This window comes from Protopterus annectens, chromosome 4.part0, assembly GCF_019279795.1.
Source record: "Protopterus annectens isolate FY-2018-M chromosome 4.part0, PAN1.0, whole genome shotgun sequence".
NCBI lineage: Eukaryota > Metazoa > Chordata > Ceratodontiformes > Protopteridae > Protopterus > Protopterus annectens.
In genome coordinates, this window is record NC_056733.1 from 1589475865 (window position 1) to 1589493695 (window position 17831).

Sequence of the window (17831 nt, forward strand, 5' to 3'; positions counted from 1 at the left end):
GTTTCTATCCTCTCTGTAGGAAGATAGACCCGCATTTGCTTTGAGTCTATCTCTACTCCGATAAACCGTATGCGCTGAGATGGCAGCAACACCGACTTTGCCCAATTGAAGGTGATTCCTAGGGAGTTGCCTAGAGAAATAGTGGCTGCTAGGTTTTGTAAGAGTAGACGCCTGGAGGTGGCAGTTAGGAGCCAGTCGTCTAGGTATGGAAACACCTGGAATCCTAGACTTCTCAGGTGAGCAGTCACCACCGCCAAACATTTGGTGAACACCCCGGGGGCTGTGGTGAGACCAAAAGGCAGTGCACAGAACTGAAAATGACCGTCTCCCAGGCTGAAGCGCAAGTGTCTCCTGATCTATCAGGATGTGATAATAGGCGTCCTTGAGATCTATGGAGCACATCCAAACACCTTTCTCCAGCAGCGGGAGAATGGATTGTAAGGTGACGATCCGGAACTTGGACTTCTTGACAGAACGGTTGAGCTTGCTGAGATCCAAGATGGGCCTCATGTCCCCGGTCTTTTTTGGCACCAAAAAGAATCTCGAGTAAGTCCCTAATCCGGTCTGGTCTTCGGGGACCGGTTGGATGACTCCTTTTTGAAGCAGCTTTGAAATTTCGATGGCTGCGAGATCCCGTTGACTGGGTGGTGGGTCCGGGATTTTTCAGGATAGTGGGGGGGGGGGCTGAGAAAAGGGGATGTTGTAACCTCCGGCAATGATCTGGAGCACCCATCGGTCCTGAGTGATATTCTCCCAGGCCTTTAGGTGCCTCAAAAAATGACCCCCAACTGGCTCCGGAGCGGTGCAGTCGGGCAATCCTTCAGGGATGCTGGAAGGTTGAGGAGCCACGAAAGGACTCGCGGTCTCCAGTGTTGCGGGGGCCTCTGCCGCCTCTGGGACGGCGTCTTCCTGAAAAATTTCCCCCTCCTCTGCCTCTAGAAGGGGGATCATCCTGCTGTGAGGGGTAAGTCGTCTGAGATTTGCGGAACCACATTTTCCCCCCTCTTCTAGCCTTGGGATAAGGCCGGAAGGGAGTGGAAAACCGTGCCCCTACAGCAGTCAAGGTCTTACCCTCTTGTTCACAGCGGGTCAAGGTGTCCTTCACCTTGGGTCCAAACAAGGACCACCCATCAAAGGGAGCGTCGGCAAAGGAAGACTTGAAGGCCTCCGCAAAATGACACAGGCGGAGCCAGGCTTGTCTCCGTAGAGCAACACCTGTACCCGCCGCTCTACTCGCCCCTTTGGCCGCATATGAAATGAGCCTCATGGACGAGTTCGATATTGATGACAGGGTAGCCAACTGAGAGCTAACTGTCTGGGCCAACTGCTCAGGTAGGTTACCAGAGAGGGTATCTGAAAGCTCCTTGACCAGATCCCTCTGAAGTCTGGTGAAGTGCGTCAGGTAATTCAGAGACCTTAAAGTAAAGGCTGCTGAAGTAAGGGTGCGCTTCCGTGCGATCCATACTCCTGGACTCTTTATTAGGAGGATGGACGGACGTCGAAGCCTCTGCCACATCTTGCTGGGTAGCAGATGCCACCACCAGGGCATCTACGGCCACACCTTTAGATAAGAATTCCTTTTCAGGGGGGGCTGACAGAAATTTATTCGGCGAGCTGGCACGGTTCCACAGAATCCGGTGCTCCCACAGAGAGATCAAATCCAGGAGCTCATCGAAGGGCGGAGACACCCAGGAGGCGGAAGGCTGAGCCCCGAAGGCCTTGAGGAAGACCGACTTCTCAGCGGAAGGGGGTTTGGACTGCCAGTCGCCTCGTTGCTTGAGGATTTCTAAGATGTCCACAAAGGAGACATCATCCGAGGACGACTTGGAGGACCCCTCTGCATCATCGAGGTCGGTGTCCGAGGTGAGAGACTCATCAGGCGAGTCGACGTGCTTCCTCTTACACTGTCTCTTCCTGGGAGGTTCCTCCGAAGAAGCCTCGGAAGGACCCCCAGGAAGGGAGGAATCCCCAATGGGGGTGACCTCAGGCCCCAGGGCTCTGCTGTCTTGAGACAGGGGGACAACAAAGAAACAAGTCTCCATACCAAGGGAAGGTGTTGGAGAGATGGTGGAGGTAGCCAAGAAAGATTTGGCTAAAGCACTCCTCATGGCCCTGAAAGCCGGACCCCCCCCCCCCCCCCGAGTCCTGGGAAGGTCCGACCCCCGAGGCCACAACGGTAGAAGGCACTCCCGCAGCTGACACACCGAGAGGGAGGCTCGGAACCAAAAGCATCGGACCCGAAGCGTCACCCCCGGGGCCGACCGAGGAGGTCCGTGTACCGAACTCCGATCCGAAGGTCGGGGTTGGAGTAAGTGTCGGAGCCGACCCGAAAACCTCCACCGGCTCCACCAGCACCGACTCCAACGGTGCCGAGGCTGTTGGAGGAGGAACCAAGACAACAGGGTGGACAATCGGCTCTGGAGCCGACTGGGCTGGAGCCGAGACTAACTTTTGGAAGACTGGAGACTGAAACAGCCTTTGAAGCACCCTGTCAATATCCAAATCGGACATCCTCGAGGACCGAGAAGAGACCGATCGGGCCCGAGTTGACTTCTCCGCCGGTTCCAAAAGACTGGGGGACCAGCTCTGAATAGTCTCAAGCAGTATCGGCGCCGAGTGAGATTCCACCAGCACAGCAATTTCCCTTGGAGCAGACGGGGACTTCGGCGCCGAGGTAGAAGAGTCTGAGTGTGTGACCTTTCTTGGCTCCGAAACCATTGGAGCCGAAGGTGACACCTCTCGATGCTCGAGTGCTCGGCTCCGAAGACAGAGGAGTCGAGGCTGGAGGCACTGAGGCAGACCGTTCCGACCTCGGCTCCGAAGTCCGTGGAGCCGACGGAGAAGCCTGCCTTGATTTCTTTGCTGTCGGCTCCGACGGACTGGTCAGAGTCGAAGACGACTTCTTCCTGGAAGGAGAGGGGGAAGAAGATAAAGCCTCCTCAAAGGAAGGGGAGATCATCCCTTTGAATATCAATTTGTTTTTCCTCTCTTGGAGGACACGAGAAGAAAAAGCGTGGCATACACTACACGACTCTTGAAGGTGCTTAGGCCCTAAGCAATAAACACACAGCGAGTGATCATCCGTTATAGACATCTTGTACCCACACTTGGTATATTTTTTAAAACCCGAAGGTCTATGTTCTTTCGACATCACTAGGAAAACACACACAACCACTAGGGACAAAAAGTAAGCACTGAGAACCAAATCCCCTCTAACTTAAGCAGGATTTGACCTATAGGCTCCGAAACAGACAAACAGATAAACTATAACAACGCTCTAACAGAGCGCAAGGGCAAGGCCCATCTAACTAAAACGGGACCTAGATGTTAATGTACAAGTACCACAAAAAATTTTTAACAGTAATTTTTAACACAAATATCCTGAACTAGAGCGCGAGGAAAACCTCTACCAATAAGAGCGGGAACCTAACGCTGTGAAAATTCACACAACTTTCCCTCACAAAAACACTCAACAAGTGATAAGTAGCTGTTAAAACAGCTTTTGGGTGAAAAATTAGAGAAATTCTGACAGAAAATTTGTCAGTAAAGAGTACTTAGCCCAGCCGAGACCACGTCTATTGCTGTCAAGCGGCAAACGAGATCTGGGGAAGTGGTGGTGGTGCATCCTGGGATATAGAATAGCTCAGCCAATTAGAGACTTCGCTCTATAGTATAGCATGCCGAGTCGGAGCCGAGGATCGGCTCCGAACCCATCAGTACAGAATGTAGGCGAGATAGGATCACATAACATCTATCAGTTTAAAGCCCTAATGGCCAAGGTTGCAGAAGTGTAGACCTTCTTACCCCATCTATCCAATGCCCTGGAATCTCTATTAGAAGGGGTAGGATTTTTAGCAGTAGAAGCCTTAATGCCCTTGGGCCCCTGTGAAATAGTCTCTGGATCCGCAATAGGATTTTTAAAAAGGAACTTGAGTGACTCAGGGACCCTGCAGTATCTGTCTGTTTTTCTGGGAGCAGGAGGCAAGGAATCAGGGGCCGAACTAGATTCTGAAAAAGCATCATCAACTATGTCTAGTACCGGAGGAATAGCTAAAGGCCTATGCTGAGGTAGGAGCAAGAAATTCCTAAGCCTCTTTTTTGAATCAGAAAAATCCTGGCTTTCCCAGTGGAAATGCTCTCAGAGTATGTAGGGTTTCCCCAAAAGAAAAATCTTCTGGAGGTGAAGCAGAGAGAATGGAGTCCTCTGCATCAGAATCCTAAGTAGATAAGGGCAAATCCAGATCAGAAGAATCAGAAAAAAAACAGAATCCTGGTCAGAAGATTCATAAACCCCTTCAGTCCTAGGCCTCTTAGAAAGGGGGGGGGGGGTGGCTACCTCTGATCAGAGTTATTAGATCCCCAGCCATTCTTATTTGTTTTTTGGGCATAGAGACCTGAGCATGTGGCCTGGGTGTCGTTTTTTTAGGCATGGTTCGAGATTTAAGCCTAAGAGAAGGAGGCTTTGGTTTAATATGCAAGTCCGTAGGCCTGAATACAAACTCAGAAGCTGGTGCCTGCACAGCGGCTCCAGACCCCATCCAAGGTAGAGACATCCAAGGGGTTCCATAGTTGAAGCATCTCGTGGCATATCGGACTCCAAATGGGTCTCAGTAGAGGCCTGCAAATCAGAAGTAGCAGGTATCAGGGGCTGCAAAAGCACCTCACTGAGTACCGGCGAACTGGCGACTAGCTTAAGAGAAGCGTCGTCGGCAGTTTTGGACATCGGCGGCCAGTCTCTGTCTTTATCTTTGCGTTTTTTCTGAATCCCGGTAGTTGGATGGCTAACCGATGACATTTCTGGATAATTAAACTGAGAACCGAAATATTTAGAAGCGAAAATGTACAGACAACGGATAGTGCGCTGATTAAATAAAAGCACAAAACCGACAGCAAGGTCAGGGCCTAGGCAAGGAATTCAGTACGAATGAAAATCTTTGAGGTATTTGCTTTCCACAATTAATGCAATTATTAACTTTTACAGACATCGGTAAGGAGCAAGAAAAAGTTTCCCCAACGGGTACTTAGCTTTAGTTGAAGACTTCGGTTCTGAAACTCAAAAACGAAAATTTCAGTAGTCGGCCGACCGGCACTTGCGAACTGCTTCTGCTTCGTGCACCGCACTGCAATAAATACTGATGTAATGGTGTCAGAACCCTCATGTAGAACACCTGGCTAACAGCTCCAGACTTCCTAAGGACCCTAAGGCCCTGAGAATGAAGCAGACCAGAGGATGAGACAGATCTAGGAGATAGTGAACATATTTGATTAAACGAATACACCTGAGAGGTAAGGCTGCAATCTCTGACACTGTGTCCAACTGATGCCGATAAACTCCAAGTTTTGGTATGGCATCAGATTTGATTTGGGAAGATTCACAGTGATTCTTAACTGGTTGAACAAGCGATGCATGTACTGAGTGGCTGTGACCAGTTGATGCTTGGTGGGAACTGTGTGTTGAGGTAAGGAAACACCTGGAATACCTGCATTTTCAAGTGAGCTGCCACCACCTGCTATGCACTTGGTGAACACCCGGGGAGCAGTGGTGAGACCAAAGGTTAGGGTCCTGATCTGGTAATAATTGACCCATATGCGAACGCAGAGATGTCTCCCGGAATGTCTGCCTATTTTTATATGATAGTACGCATACTGGAGATCCACAGAACACATCCAGTCGTCCTTATGCAGAAGAGGCATGATGAACTGGACAGTGACCATCTGGAACTTGGACTTCTTGAAAGACAGATTTAACTCACTTCGGTCCAGAATTGAACGTAGGTCTCCCCATCTTCTTTGGCACCAAAAAAGCGAGGAAAAAGTTCCAGATTCTCTTTGTCCTGGGGGACCTCTTGGATGACTCTTCTGAAGAAGTCTGAGCACTTCTTGTTGAGCCAACTCCCTCTGATGGGAAGGTGCATCAGGGAGGTGCTTCCTTGATGGAGGCAGAGGCTGGGAAAAGGGAATGAAATAGCCCCTGGAAATATTTAGCACCCAGCAATCTCTTGCAATGTTTTCACAAGCCAAAGGATCCAGTGACAAACAACACCCAACTGCCTTCAAGGCAGAACAGTCAGGCAGTGCATCAGGAGAGCTGGGAAGACTTCTCAGAGAAGAGTTCCCTGGAGCCCTGATTTTCTGGACCCCCTCTGCCTCTGGGGTGGTGTTTGCCATTGAACCTTCTCCCCTGAACTCTAGAAGAGGGCTCATCTTGAGAGTCCTGAAAGGAAGACTGACTTCTGAAACCATAGTTTTCTAGTCCCTCGTTGCGTCTTGCAAAAGAATTGCTAAGGGGTAGAAAATTTGATTCCCACAGCTGACAAGGTCTTGCCTTCCTGCTCACTGAGGGCGACTGTTTTCCTTTAACTGAAGGACCAAAGATGGTAGACCCATCAAAGGGGGCATTGGTGAAGGACGCCATAAAGGACTTCTCAAACCCGCAAAGGTGCAGCCAGGCATGAATGCGAATAGCAATGCCTGTACTGGCTGCTCGAGAGGCACCATTCGCAGGGTTGGAAGTGAGCCTCATTGAGGAATTTGACAGGGACGCAAGAGTAGATAGCGTGGGGGACACTTTGCTTAAGTCCCCGGCAAGCAACAACTCAGAAAGGGAAGTGTTGAGTTCCTTGACCAAATCCCTCTGGAGGTGGGTAAAGTGCACCATGTAATTAAGTGTCCGCAGACCAAAAGTAGCTGAGGTGAAGACACGCTTTCCATGTCTGTTCAAACTCCTTTTTGGTGGTGGCAGCTACCACTACAGCATCAACTCGTACCCACTTAGACCAAAACTGCTTATCTTTGGGAGGGCTTAGAAACCTATCCACTCTTTTTGGAACTGGCTCCTTCCAGGTCCAGCTAGCAATATCAGTTCATGAGGGGGAGGGGGCAGGTGGTAGATGGTCCCATCTTGAACATCTTCAGAAATATGGACTCTTCAGAGGATGGGGGCTGGGGAGACCATCCACCCTTCAATTTAAGGATCTCCAAGATGTCCCTAAAAGAGACATCTTCAGGCAGAGGATCTAGGTTACCCGTCCCCTTCATAATGGTCTGCATCCTCTGTGAAGGACTCCAAAGGGGAGTCCAGGTGCTTCTTCTTGCACAACCTCTTCAGAAGCACCTCCTCCTAGGAAAACTTGGGGGAGGACTCTGAAAAGTGCGGAACCCCAAGGGGGAGGACTCGGAAAGTGGGGAGCCCCAAGGGGGGTAACACCCACCTGAAGACTGGTTTGAGAGGGCTGACCAGGAGTAGGATGAGGAAGGACTGCTCTTGGGAGCTGGGAAGGATCCTGGGCAGCAGGGAAAGCAGCTCTGTCAAAGGAGAAAGTCCTCTCTACTACCTGGAAGGCTGAAGGGCTGGATGATGCCCCCCCCATTCCCAGCAGACAAGACCACCTAAAAGGGAACAGAGCATGCCACCACCTTCTGGCCCCAAGACAATACTGTCCTCAAGCTGTCGAGAGCTGAAGCACCGAGGGGCAATGATCTGTCCAAAAAGACGGGACCAGAACCCTCCACCGAGGACTCCAAAGTGACTGGTAGGGCCCGGGACCCCTTCTGCTCTCTGAGAAGAAGAAAAGAACCGGTCAGGTACTTGGACAAGGTAAAAACAAAATGGGCTGTAGGCATCCCGTTGCCTCCCCACTGCTACCCAGGGTCTGGATGTCTGAAACCCGCCTGGGTCGGACAAGGAAATGAAAGTGGAGGAGCAGGGGAAGGGCCCATGTCTGCATGGGCAGAGGACAGAAGCAGCCGCAACTCAATTTGAGCTTTGAGGAAGGACCTCATCTTCCTATGTCAGAAGGAAGCAAGCTCCTGAAAGACCTGGAAGAGGCAGATGACCTAGCTGGGGACACATGCCTGCACCCTGAGGATCTCCTACATCTTTCAGGAAATTGGCTTCTGTGCCTGGGCGCTACGAAGGGCTGCCCCAAGCCAAACCTGAAGGAAAGTCCTCAAGAACAATGGTGGGATCAGACAGATCCCAGATCAGTCTGCCTCAGATCTGAGGGGAAATTGAGGATCTGAGCGATTGGAACCCGAATGTCTTGGATCTGAGGACCTTGGATCCGGGAGTCGACTCCAGAGACCTCTAATTTGAAGGGCTCAAAATGGAGGCCTTGGAACCGTGGGCACATTCGCAGGACCTAGGATCTACAGCTGTTGGATCAGACATAGCTGAGGCTGGAGTCGGATCCTGTAGCCTAAGCGTTTTGGAGGAAGAGACCCCAGAAACAGAGGGAGCCTTCCTCTTGTGGTGAGAGGGGCCCGGTGTGGCTGGAGACAGGGCCGGCGGACCCCACTGAGCCAACCACTTTAACAACTTGCTGCGGCACTCAACCAAGGCCCATGAGGTTGAATGCAGCACAAGTGTTGCATTATACCTCCAGGTGGTCGGCACCCAAACAATTGAGGCAGTTCTCATGCGAGTCAGACATGGGCATTTTCCAACCGCACGAGAAGCACCTCTTGAAACCGGATGGCATATCAGTTACCGTAAGACCAAAAGCCAAAAACCAAGTCTAAAACCAGCAAAAGGCAACCACTAACAGTTGGAACCACTAGTACAAAGTACAAACTACTGAACCAGAAAAGCTACAACACAAACTAGGACAAACCCACTAAAATGTTTTTATATAGATAGATGGATAAAGACAAATGTTTTGGCAGCAAAAGGACTAACCTACAGAAAGGACTAAAACGGGAGGGGAGGGACGACTACTAAGCTTAAATTAAAGGATATAGCAAAGATACTAGGAAACTATAAGATGATACGAAGAAATACAACAGATTGTTTGTCTTTCTGCTTTTCCCGGTTAGGGGTCGCCACAGCGGAACTCTGGTCCGCTAATGATTGGCAGTTGATTTTTACATACTGGCTTGCCAGGCCTGACGCACAACCTTCAACGAAGCTACGCCCATTGACGCATGTCTCCACGCAGAAGACGCTCTAGCTGAGAATCGAACTGGACAGCGTCTTACTGTGAGGCGACAACAGTTAAATAGGAAAAAAAAAGAAGCACTTATCCCTAAGGCGACAAGAGTTCAGGTAATCATGTCTGAAGCTGGAGAGAGGCAAGTGAGATCTGAGGGGTTAGAGGGCTGCAAGGGATTATGGGAGTGGGAGGAGCTCGAGCCTAGGCTCTGTCTGATAAGTTGCCAGCACGGATCTGTTGTCAGATCCTATGACGCAACAGTGAGGAATAGTGACATGGATAACATCAGATCATTTGTTTGAAATGTGATAATTTGATTCTGTCAAAAGGCTTAGGCTCCACCCATTGGAAGTTGCACTGCAAACTTCCTGTGCTCCATTGGAGTGAATGAGTTAAGAATACTGCAACTGTAGAATGGAAGGATATCTTATATTTCACAGAAATGTGCATTTAATTAAAAGTTTTAATACGCATCCAATAACTATTTCTGATCACGCGCTAACAAATAAAAAAGCAGGGTAATGAAATAAAAATGAGACCCTGGCACTTTCCACCTACATGTTGAAAATAGAGGAATTTAAAGAATGGATAGTGGAAATTATCGAGGAGTTATTAAAGAAAATAGAACTTTCTTCTAAAAAATATAGCTAGAGAGTGGAATAAAATTAAAGCAGAGTTTAAAAATAGGGTGGAAATAAAGAGGGGGACACAGTTGAAAAGTAACAATAATTATTTAGAGTGATTGACACAGGTTAAAGTATTGCAGAATAGGGGGAATCTCACACAATAATAGAAGAAACAATTACAGAATGCTAAACAGAAAATAAGGGATTACCGTGATAATATGCACAAGTTTAGAAAGACTGGTGTTAAACTGTTTTTGTTAACTCCAGTGCACAAAAACTTTTAGCACAATGCCCAAGATAACAGAAAGTACACAGTGTTGTTGCCAAGCTTAGGGAGCATGTAACAAGGAAGATGGTAAGAAATCCTGCAGACGTACTAGAAATATTTTGGAAATTTTATAAAAATCTGTATAAAGCAGAGAAATATGGAAATAAAGAAACAGAACAAATGGAAGTGTTTATGGAAGTATTAAATATGCAACAGTTAGAGGTAGATGAGGCTCAATTACTAACAGTTAGGATAGCAGGAGACAACATAAAAATATAAATGTATAAGCAATCCACAGGAAAGTCCTCTGGAATAGATGGTATTCCTGTGGAAGTTGAGTGAAAAAAACTGATAAAGATCTGGAAAGGTTTTAACAGTAGTTTAAGATGAGAAGTATCAACTTCCAAGAAGAAAGTGGTGGTGGATGTAATACCTAAAGAGGGTAAAGACCTATCAGATCCAGCTTCATATAGGCCAATTTCAATTCTAAACCACGACTATAAAGTGTTCATGTCTATACTGGCTAAAAAATGGCAAAGGTGATGCCAAAATTGATGGATATGGGATCAATGTGGTTCTGTGGAGGAGAAGCAAATGTCTGACCACATTAATTGAACAATGATGATCCAGAGGGAAGCAGAATGTAAGAAAATGTCACTGCTGTTGATGGATCCTGATACAGAGAAAACATTCAACAGAGTAAGTTGGGGTGTTATGAAAAGGGCAATAGAAGCACTTGGATTCCCTGATAAAATTATAAGGTTGATTAGGAGAACATATGAGGTATCAGAGGTGAAAATTAAAGTGGGTGGTTCCTCTCTGATATCTGTTTGAGCAAATGAACCAGGTAGGGATGTCTTATTTCCCCTTTATTTGTGTTCTATGTAGACCCACTGGCAAAGAAAATAAGTATCTCAGAAATTCAAGGATACAATTGTTATTGTAGTCAAGAAAAGCTGGCTTTATTTGCACTATATATTTTATACCAGATAAAACCAGAAAAGGACATTCCACTGTTATGGAACATTTTGAGACTGTTTCATGTCTTTTCGGGATACAAAATTAACGAAGCTAAAACAAAGGCAATAGCTGTAAACTATGTACCCGCACGAGTTGGTTCATTAATATCCATACTTATGGGGACATGATAAAATGTAATACTTAGGAGTAGGGTTAAAAAGGATTCTACTGTGGCAGTTAAGGATATGTGGGAAGAGACTAAACAAGAGATAATACAAAAACTGAGAAATTGGAAGCTCTGTTTGGATAGCAAGATGCAAACAGCTAAAGTGTTTTTAGCCCCTTTAGTTTTATACACAGGTCAGCCATACGTTTATCAACCAGCAAAGTTGTGGATAGCAAATAAAGAGCTGAAGGATTTTATCCGGAAGAGGAAGACAACAGTCAAGTGGGATAAAGCTGATTTTTTCCAACAGAACAAGGTGGTTTGAGATTACCTGGTTTGAAGGGGTACTTCAGAGCAACACAGTTAAAGCTCTTATACAAAATGCAAGCAGAAAGCTATAATTCAAAGTGGAAAGGGAGGATGACGAAAAGGGGGAAGCCCAAAAAGGAATGAGAGACTGATTTTGGATGCAGATCTTTATGAATATTTTGTATGGTTATTCTTAAACAGAAAGCATTCTAAGAACTACGCCAACATGGGAATGGAGAAAGTAAATTCTGCCAATAGGGATGATTGTAATTAGAGATACAGACAACAGGCAAGAGGGGGGTGGAATTTATTGGAGAAAACTGGCAAAGGAACCAGGGTATTGGGAGCAGAGGGAAAGGTAACAGAATTGGAAGAGGCCAAGAATTTATATAGACTGCAGGCTGGAGATTGCCTGTAGGCAAAGAGAAAGAGGGGGATCCCAAGTGAAAGACCAGTACATGTAGAGTCTTTCTGCAGTTAAAAAGAGATGATAATTAGAGCATAAAAATATTGCACAATAACTATAAGAAAAAGAAGTTAGAAAGGACTGGGAAGAAAAATTGGACAAGCAATTCACAAAGAAACAATGGGGGATATATGCATGTCTCCCAAATATGGAAAATCTAGATGATTTGGGATCTTTGCATGGAAGTATTTACATGGGCATTTTTAAACCCCAAGTAGAGTCCAAAGATTTTTTTCCTCGGGTACATAGCAAATGTTGGAGGTGTGATGGGGAATAAAGAGGTAATTGGGAACATATTTTCTGCGAGTATAATCAGTTGGCAGATTTTAAAAATTCCCTGCAGACTATACTGTCAGACATACTGGATGAGCATATTGGTATAATGAAAGAAATTATTTGTTTGAGTTATGATACAGAATCGGAAATGCCTAGACATAGTAAGGCCTTGCTGAGTCTAATTATGGTGGCTGCCAAAAAAAGCAACTACTTGAAAATGGAAATAAAGTCTACACCAACTGTACTAGTAGTAGTGAATTTAAGAGATAAAAACTGGAAAAGGGATCTTTAGAAAAGGGTAGGAGCAAATTATATAGAAAAATGGGAATTGTGGGAATAATACATGCAGAACACCATTTTGGAGGAGGAATGAGGTTTAAAAGAATTCAGGATTTGAATGAGCTATGTAATAGTTTCATTAACAATGACTGGATACATTATAAATGATGTACAATGTTGCCAACTACAAATATCGTTTGTTTTCATTTATATAAACTTACGACTGCCTGTGTCATAAGTGATAATTTAATAATCGTGTTTCTTGTTTAAAAAAGTCTAAAAAGATGCAATCTTTAAAACGTGTAAATTATCAGTTATGTAACTATCTCAACCCTTCAGAATTTGTCCAAGCACAGAGCTCAAACCTAAACCGTGATACAAGCCACCATTAAATGGCATTACCAATTAGGAAATAACCAGTCTTTCCCCAAAGCATATGCTAAGAACACAACCTGCACAGCAGCAGTGAATCCTTACTGGCAGCGAAGAACATCTCTGAAGCAACACCAAAATGGACACCTTGTGTATGTGATAGTGACATGGCTTTGAATGTCTAAATTTACCTTCAAATCGAAAACTTTCCAAGCACTTCTACATTAGATGTGCTTTAGAGGTTTAATTCACGACCAGAATCCCATAACATTAGCAAATATTATAATCATTTTTATGACACCAACCTGGCTGTATGTTCCCTGATAAAAAATAGGGTGTGTAGTGCCATACTTCTCCTCAAAGTCATGAATAAATGAAACTACATCTCCCACAGGATCTGTAACATGACTACGAGGGTCTGGACGTATAAAACGGAGAGCAAACCTGAAAAAAAAAAGAAACCAAAGCTAAAGATGTACACTGCACATTTTAATACAAATTATACAAGAACAAAATCTGAATTACAGATAAATAATAAAGGGCTGTAATAATACATTTTTGAAAAACAATGGAATCAGAAAGTACAATTGTGTAACAACTTAACATAATAGTAGATGCTCGAGAAGATAAAGGTTGCAGAAGCCTTCACTTTTTGAACTTCTGAGCCAGAGAAGTCTCGAATGTCTAGTCTGTGTTCCAAAGCTCAGCATCCTTACCCCTCCAAGGCATGATGGATGCCATCCCCTCTGTGATGTCAGGTAGATTATGAAACTATCCCTCCTTGCTAGTGTCACGAAGAAACTAGATGAAAATAACGTAAACCAATATGTTTTCTGGATTGCAAATTGGCTATCCAACAAATTCTACGTTGTTCAAGTTGCTGGCATCTTCTCTGAAAATAATGGGCAACACAGGGTTTAATGAAGATTCCTCTCCTTTCCAACATTCAACTTCTAGACAACAATACTAATATCACAGAAGTTAACCTGACCAGGTTTGCTGATGTCTGCAAGCTGGGCACTATTATCCACTGACACTAAATGAAACAGTTTTCAGTACGCTTAGTAGTGTTCAGCAAAAAAAAAAAAAAAACAGTTTCCACCTTGCAAGTCACAAATGGTATTCCTTCAGACCCACTGGTTATGAGACAGTACAGTTTTGTACCTACCATAAATGTAGATGTTCGAGTGTTCACCCTGCTGCAGACATCACACTTGGGTTATCCTGCCATCAGGTGGTCTCGCAGTCAGCCTGAGTTCCAAAGTTATATATATGGCTGTATAAAAATGTACATATAAAAATAAAACAATACCTTCAGGCACAAGCAAATAAACCACAGAGGTTGTATAGGATAGAATGGTATAGATAAGTCCAGCTAGTTCAGAGGGGATGGAGGGAGGGTAACCTGGACTGCTGCAGGGTTAACACCCAAACATCTACATTTATGGTAGGTACAAAACTGTACAATGTTCATCATGTCACCCTGCTGTAGTCATCACACTTGGGTTGAATCCCAAAGCTAAGGATGGGTGGTGGAGCTAAACAGGGTTAGAAGAAGCTAGTAGGCCCTGAAAAACTCCAGTGGCAAAACCAGCTCTAGTCTTGGAATATAGAAGTAAGTGATGGTGTTTGGTGAAGGTGTGCACTGAACTCCAAGTTGCAGCTTCCAGAATATCCTTGGTTGGCACCCCCCTGAGAAAGGCTGCTGATGTAGCTGTAGCCCTGGTGGAGTGGGACCTAATGTTAGCAGATACCGGTTTCCCATGATGCGTGTAGCAGAAACGTATGCAATGTCCTATCCATTTTGAAAGGGTCTGTTTTGAGATTGCTTTTCCTTGTGATCCTGCAGCATAGGCTACAAAGAGCTGGTCAGATTTTCTGAAAGCCTTAGTTTTATGCAAGTAGTAATGTAATTGCCTGTGAATGTCCAAAGAGTGCAGGAGTCTTTCTCATTTGTTCTGGGGATTTGGGAAAAAGGTGGGCAAATGAATGGTTTGGTTTAGGGCCACACTGGATACCACCTTTGGCATAAAGGAAGGGTTAGTTCATAGAGAGACTCTGTCTTGATGAAAAATGAGGAAAGGCTCCACTGCCTGTTGCTCTGAGACTCTTCTAGCTGAAGTTCTTGCTAGTAGCAGGGCAGTTTTCCATGAAAGACATTTTAAGTCAGCTGAAAAAGCTGGTTCAAAGGGCGGCAGTGTAAGCTTTTCCAGAACAAAGTTGAGATCCCAAGTAGGTGTTGGTGCTCTCCTGGGCAGTCTTATGTTCTTAGTCCCTCTGAGGTACTGTCTTAGGAGTGGATGTGAAAATAAAGAAGGATCCGTGTTGTAATGAGCTGAAATTGCTGAGGCGTGGATCTTAATAGATGAAAAGGAAAGTCCTTTGTGCAACATCTCAGTTAAATATTGTAGAATCTGAGGAATGTTGGGATCAAGGGGATTTTGGCCTTTAGCCTGGTTCCAGGCGCAAAATCTTTTCCATTTGTCTGAATAGGTTTTCCTGGTGCTGGGCCTCCTGGCCTCCAGAATGACATCCGTAACAGCTTTGGATAGAGGTGTTGGCTGGTTGTTTAGGTAATTTGCCATGCAGCCAGGTTTAAAGTCTTGAGCTGGCTGTGTAGAATCTGATTTTCTCGCTGGGTGAGCAGGTGAGGAATTTGTGGCAAAATCCATGGTGGGACATGGGCCATGTTCCTTAGAATTGGATACCAGTGCTGGCGTGGCCAATCTGGTGCAATGAGTATCATTTGTGGCCTCTCTAATCTGACTTTCAGCAGTACCTTTGCTAGAAGAGGCAGTGGAGAAAAGGCATACACTGTTAATGTTTTCCAACTGAATGAGAGGGCGTCCACTTTCCAAGCTTGTGGGTGGAATGTCCTTGTGCAAAATTTTTGAAGTTGGTAGTTTTGGGGGTTGGCAAACGGATCTATGTCTGGGCGTCCCCATTTTTGAGTTATCATTGCAAATACTTGTGGATCTAGTTTCCACTCATGGGGGATCCATGATGTTTCTGCTTAGGTCGTCTGCCAATGTGTTTTTCTTTCCTGGCAGGAATTGTGCTTGTAGCTGGACTTGGTAAGACAGTGCTGTGTTCCACAAGGTCATTGCTTGCCTGCATAGAGGGTAGGAATGTGTGCCCCCTTGCTTATTTATGTACCACATTACTGTGGTATTGTCCATCTTTATTATTAGATGTCCTGGGTGTAAGAGGTCCTTGAAAGCTGTTAGGGCATTCTGTACTGCTAGCACTTCTTTTTGATTGATATGCAGATGTCTTTGATCTGTAGTCCATTTGCCCTGAATGCACTGTCCTGCCATGTGTGCTCCCCAGGCATAGTCCGATGAATCTGTTGTCGTAGTTTGCCTGGCTGTGGGTAAGGTGAAAAACTGACCCTTGTTGAGTTGACATGCCTGTGCCCACCATAGAAACTCCTGTTGAAGGCAGGGAATGAGTGGTATCATTGTTTCCAAGCTGCGTCTGTGCTGAGTCCATACGCTTTTCAGGTACCATTGTAATTTCCTCATATGCAGTTTTGCAAATGGTATTAGTAGTATACAAGATGCCATGAATCCCAAGGCCTGCAGAATTTTTCTTGCAGGGAGATGGGTCTTTGTTTTCATTATTTTGAAGTAGAGTCAGCTGTTGTTGCTTGTCTGGCGTGAGATAAGCCATCTGGGCCGTTGTATTCAAGCTAGCACCCAGGAATATTATGTTTTGTGAGAGCACTAGTCTTGATTTCTTTTCGTTTAGTGTGTACCCTAGGCAACAGAAGGTGTTTGACAAATGCCAGATGCTTTAAAAGAATGTCCTTGCTTTCTGCATGAATAAGGCAGTCATCCAGGTATGGGTAGATTTGAATTCCTCTGTCTGCAGTATGCAATTTCTGGTGCCAGGCATTTTGTGAAGACCCTGGGCACAGTAGATAAGCCAAAGGGCAGTGCAGAGAATTGATAATGGGTTGAACCTGCAATGAAGCAGAGGTATCTTCTGCAATTTTGTCTGATAGGGACATGCAGGCATGCCTCCTTGAGGTCCAACGTTACTAGCAAAGCATTCTTGCCCAGCATGGGAAGAAGCTGCTGTAGTGTTAGCATCTTGAATTTTTGTACTTGCAGATAGGTGTTCAGAATTGAAAGATCCAGAATGGGTCTCCATGCTTTGTCCTTTCTTGGGACTAGAAAGAGTCTTGAGTAAAATCCTTGTCCCTGCTCCTGTGTAGGTACCTGTTGAATGGCTCATGTCCATGAGAGCTGTAATTTGTTTCTGTGCCTCTGCCCATTGATTTGTTTGCAGGTTTGGCATTCCTTTTATCCTTAGCAAGGTATGAAAGTGGAATCTGTATCCTTGTGAGACAATGTTTAGGACCCATTTGTCTTTTGTGATTATGTGCCAGTTGTCTGCAAAAAGTGGTAATTTTCCGCCCAAGGGAGCTGCCAAGAGAGATTTGCTTGGTAGTTTGAGGGTTGAGTCATTGTGTTTGTCTTCTGCTAGCTTGGGGCCTGTCTTCTCCTCCTTTCTGGGTAGCAGTGCCCCACTGGCAAGGTTTGTAAGGGCCTTGTGACTGACCTCTGCCCCTTGGGCGTCTGTATTTGCCCCTCTGTGATCTGTCAGAAGATGGAAAGGACCAGTTATTTGTTGGCCAATTTCTGCTGAAACGAAGGGGTTGTACCTGTAAAAAATCCTTGACCGTTTGCATAGACTTGGCCTTATCCTCCATTTACTTTAGAACCTCTTCTGCTTTGACACCAAATAATACATCCTGCTGTAAAGGTGCATCCAATAATTTTGCTTTAACATGATCAGGTAGGGTTTGTTCTTTTAACCAAGCATGTCTACGTATGACAGACCCAGTAACAGCTGCTCTACAGGAAGCTTCCAATGACTCAAATCCACATTGTACAGTATGTTTGCCCATCTGTTCAGCTGCATGCAACAGATCCTGCATTTCCTTGAATTCAGACTGTTCAGAATGTGTGCTCATTTTTTGTTTTAATTGAGACATAAGGAATTGCTGATATTTCAGCATGTGAAACTGACAATTTAATGCTCTCATAGCCAGCGTAGCTGAGGTGTATATCTTCTTTCCCCATCTATCTAGGGCTCTGGAATCCCTTTCAGAGGGCACAGGATTTTTAGCCATAGAAGCTTTAGCCCCTTTGGGACCCTGGGAAATTGTTTC

General features: G+C 45.4%; 1 protein-coding gene across 1 annotated transcript in view; it reads right to left on the reverse strand.

Moving 5' to 3' along the window:
- The window catches only part of FAF2 (Fas associated factor family member 2), a 2444504-nt gene that overhangs the window by 1440897 nt on the left and 985776 nt on the right, over positions 1-17831 (reverse strand). The window contains exon 5 of the mRNA XM_044069362.1: positions 12958-13096. Within this exon, the coding sequence (XP_043925297.1) occupies positions 12958-13096 (139 nt within the window). The remainder of the gene's footprint in view (positions 1-12957; positions 13097-17831) is intronic.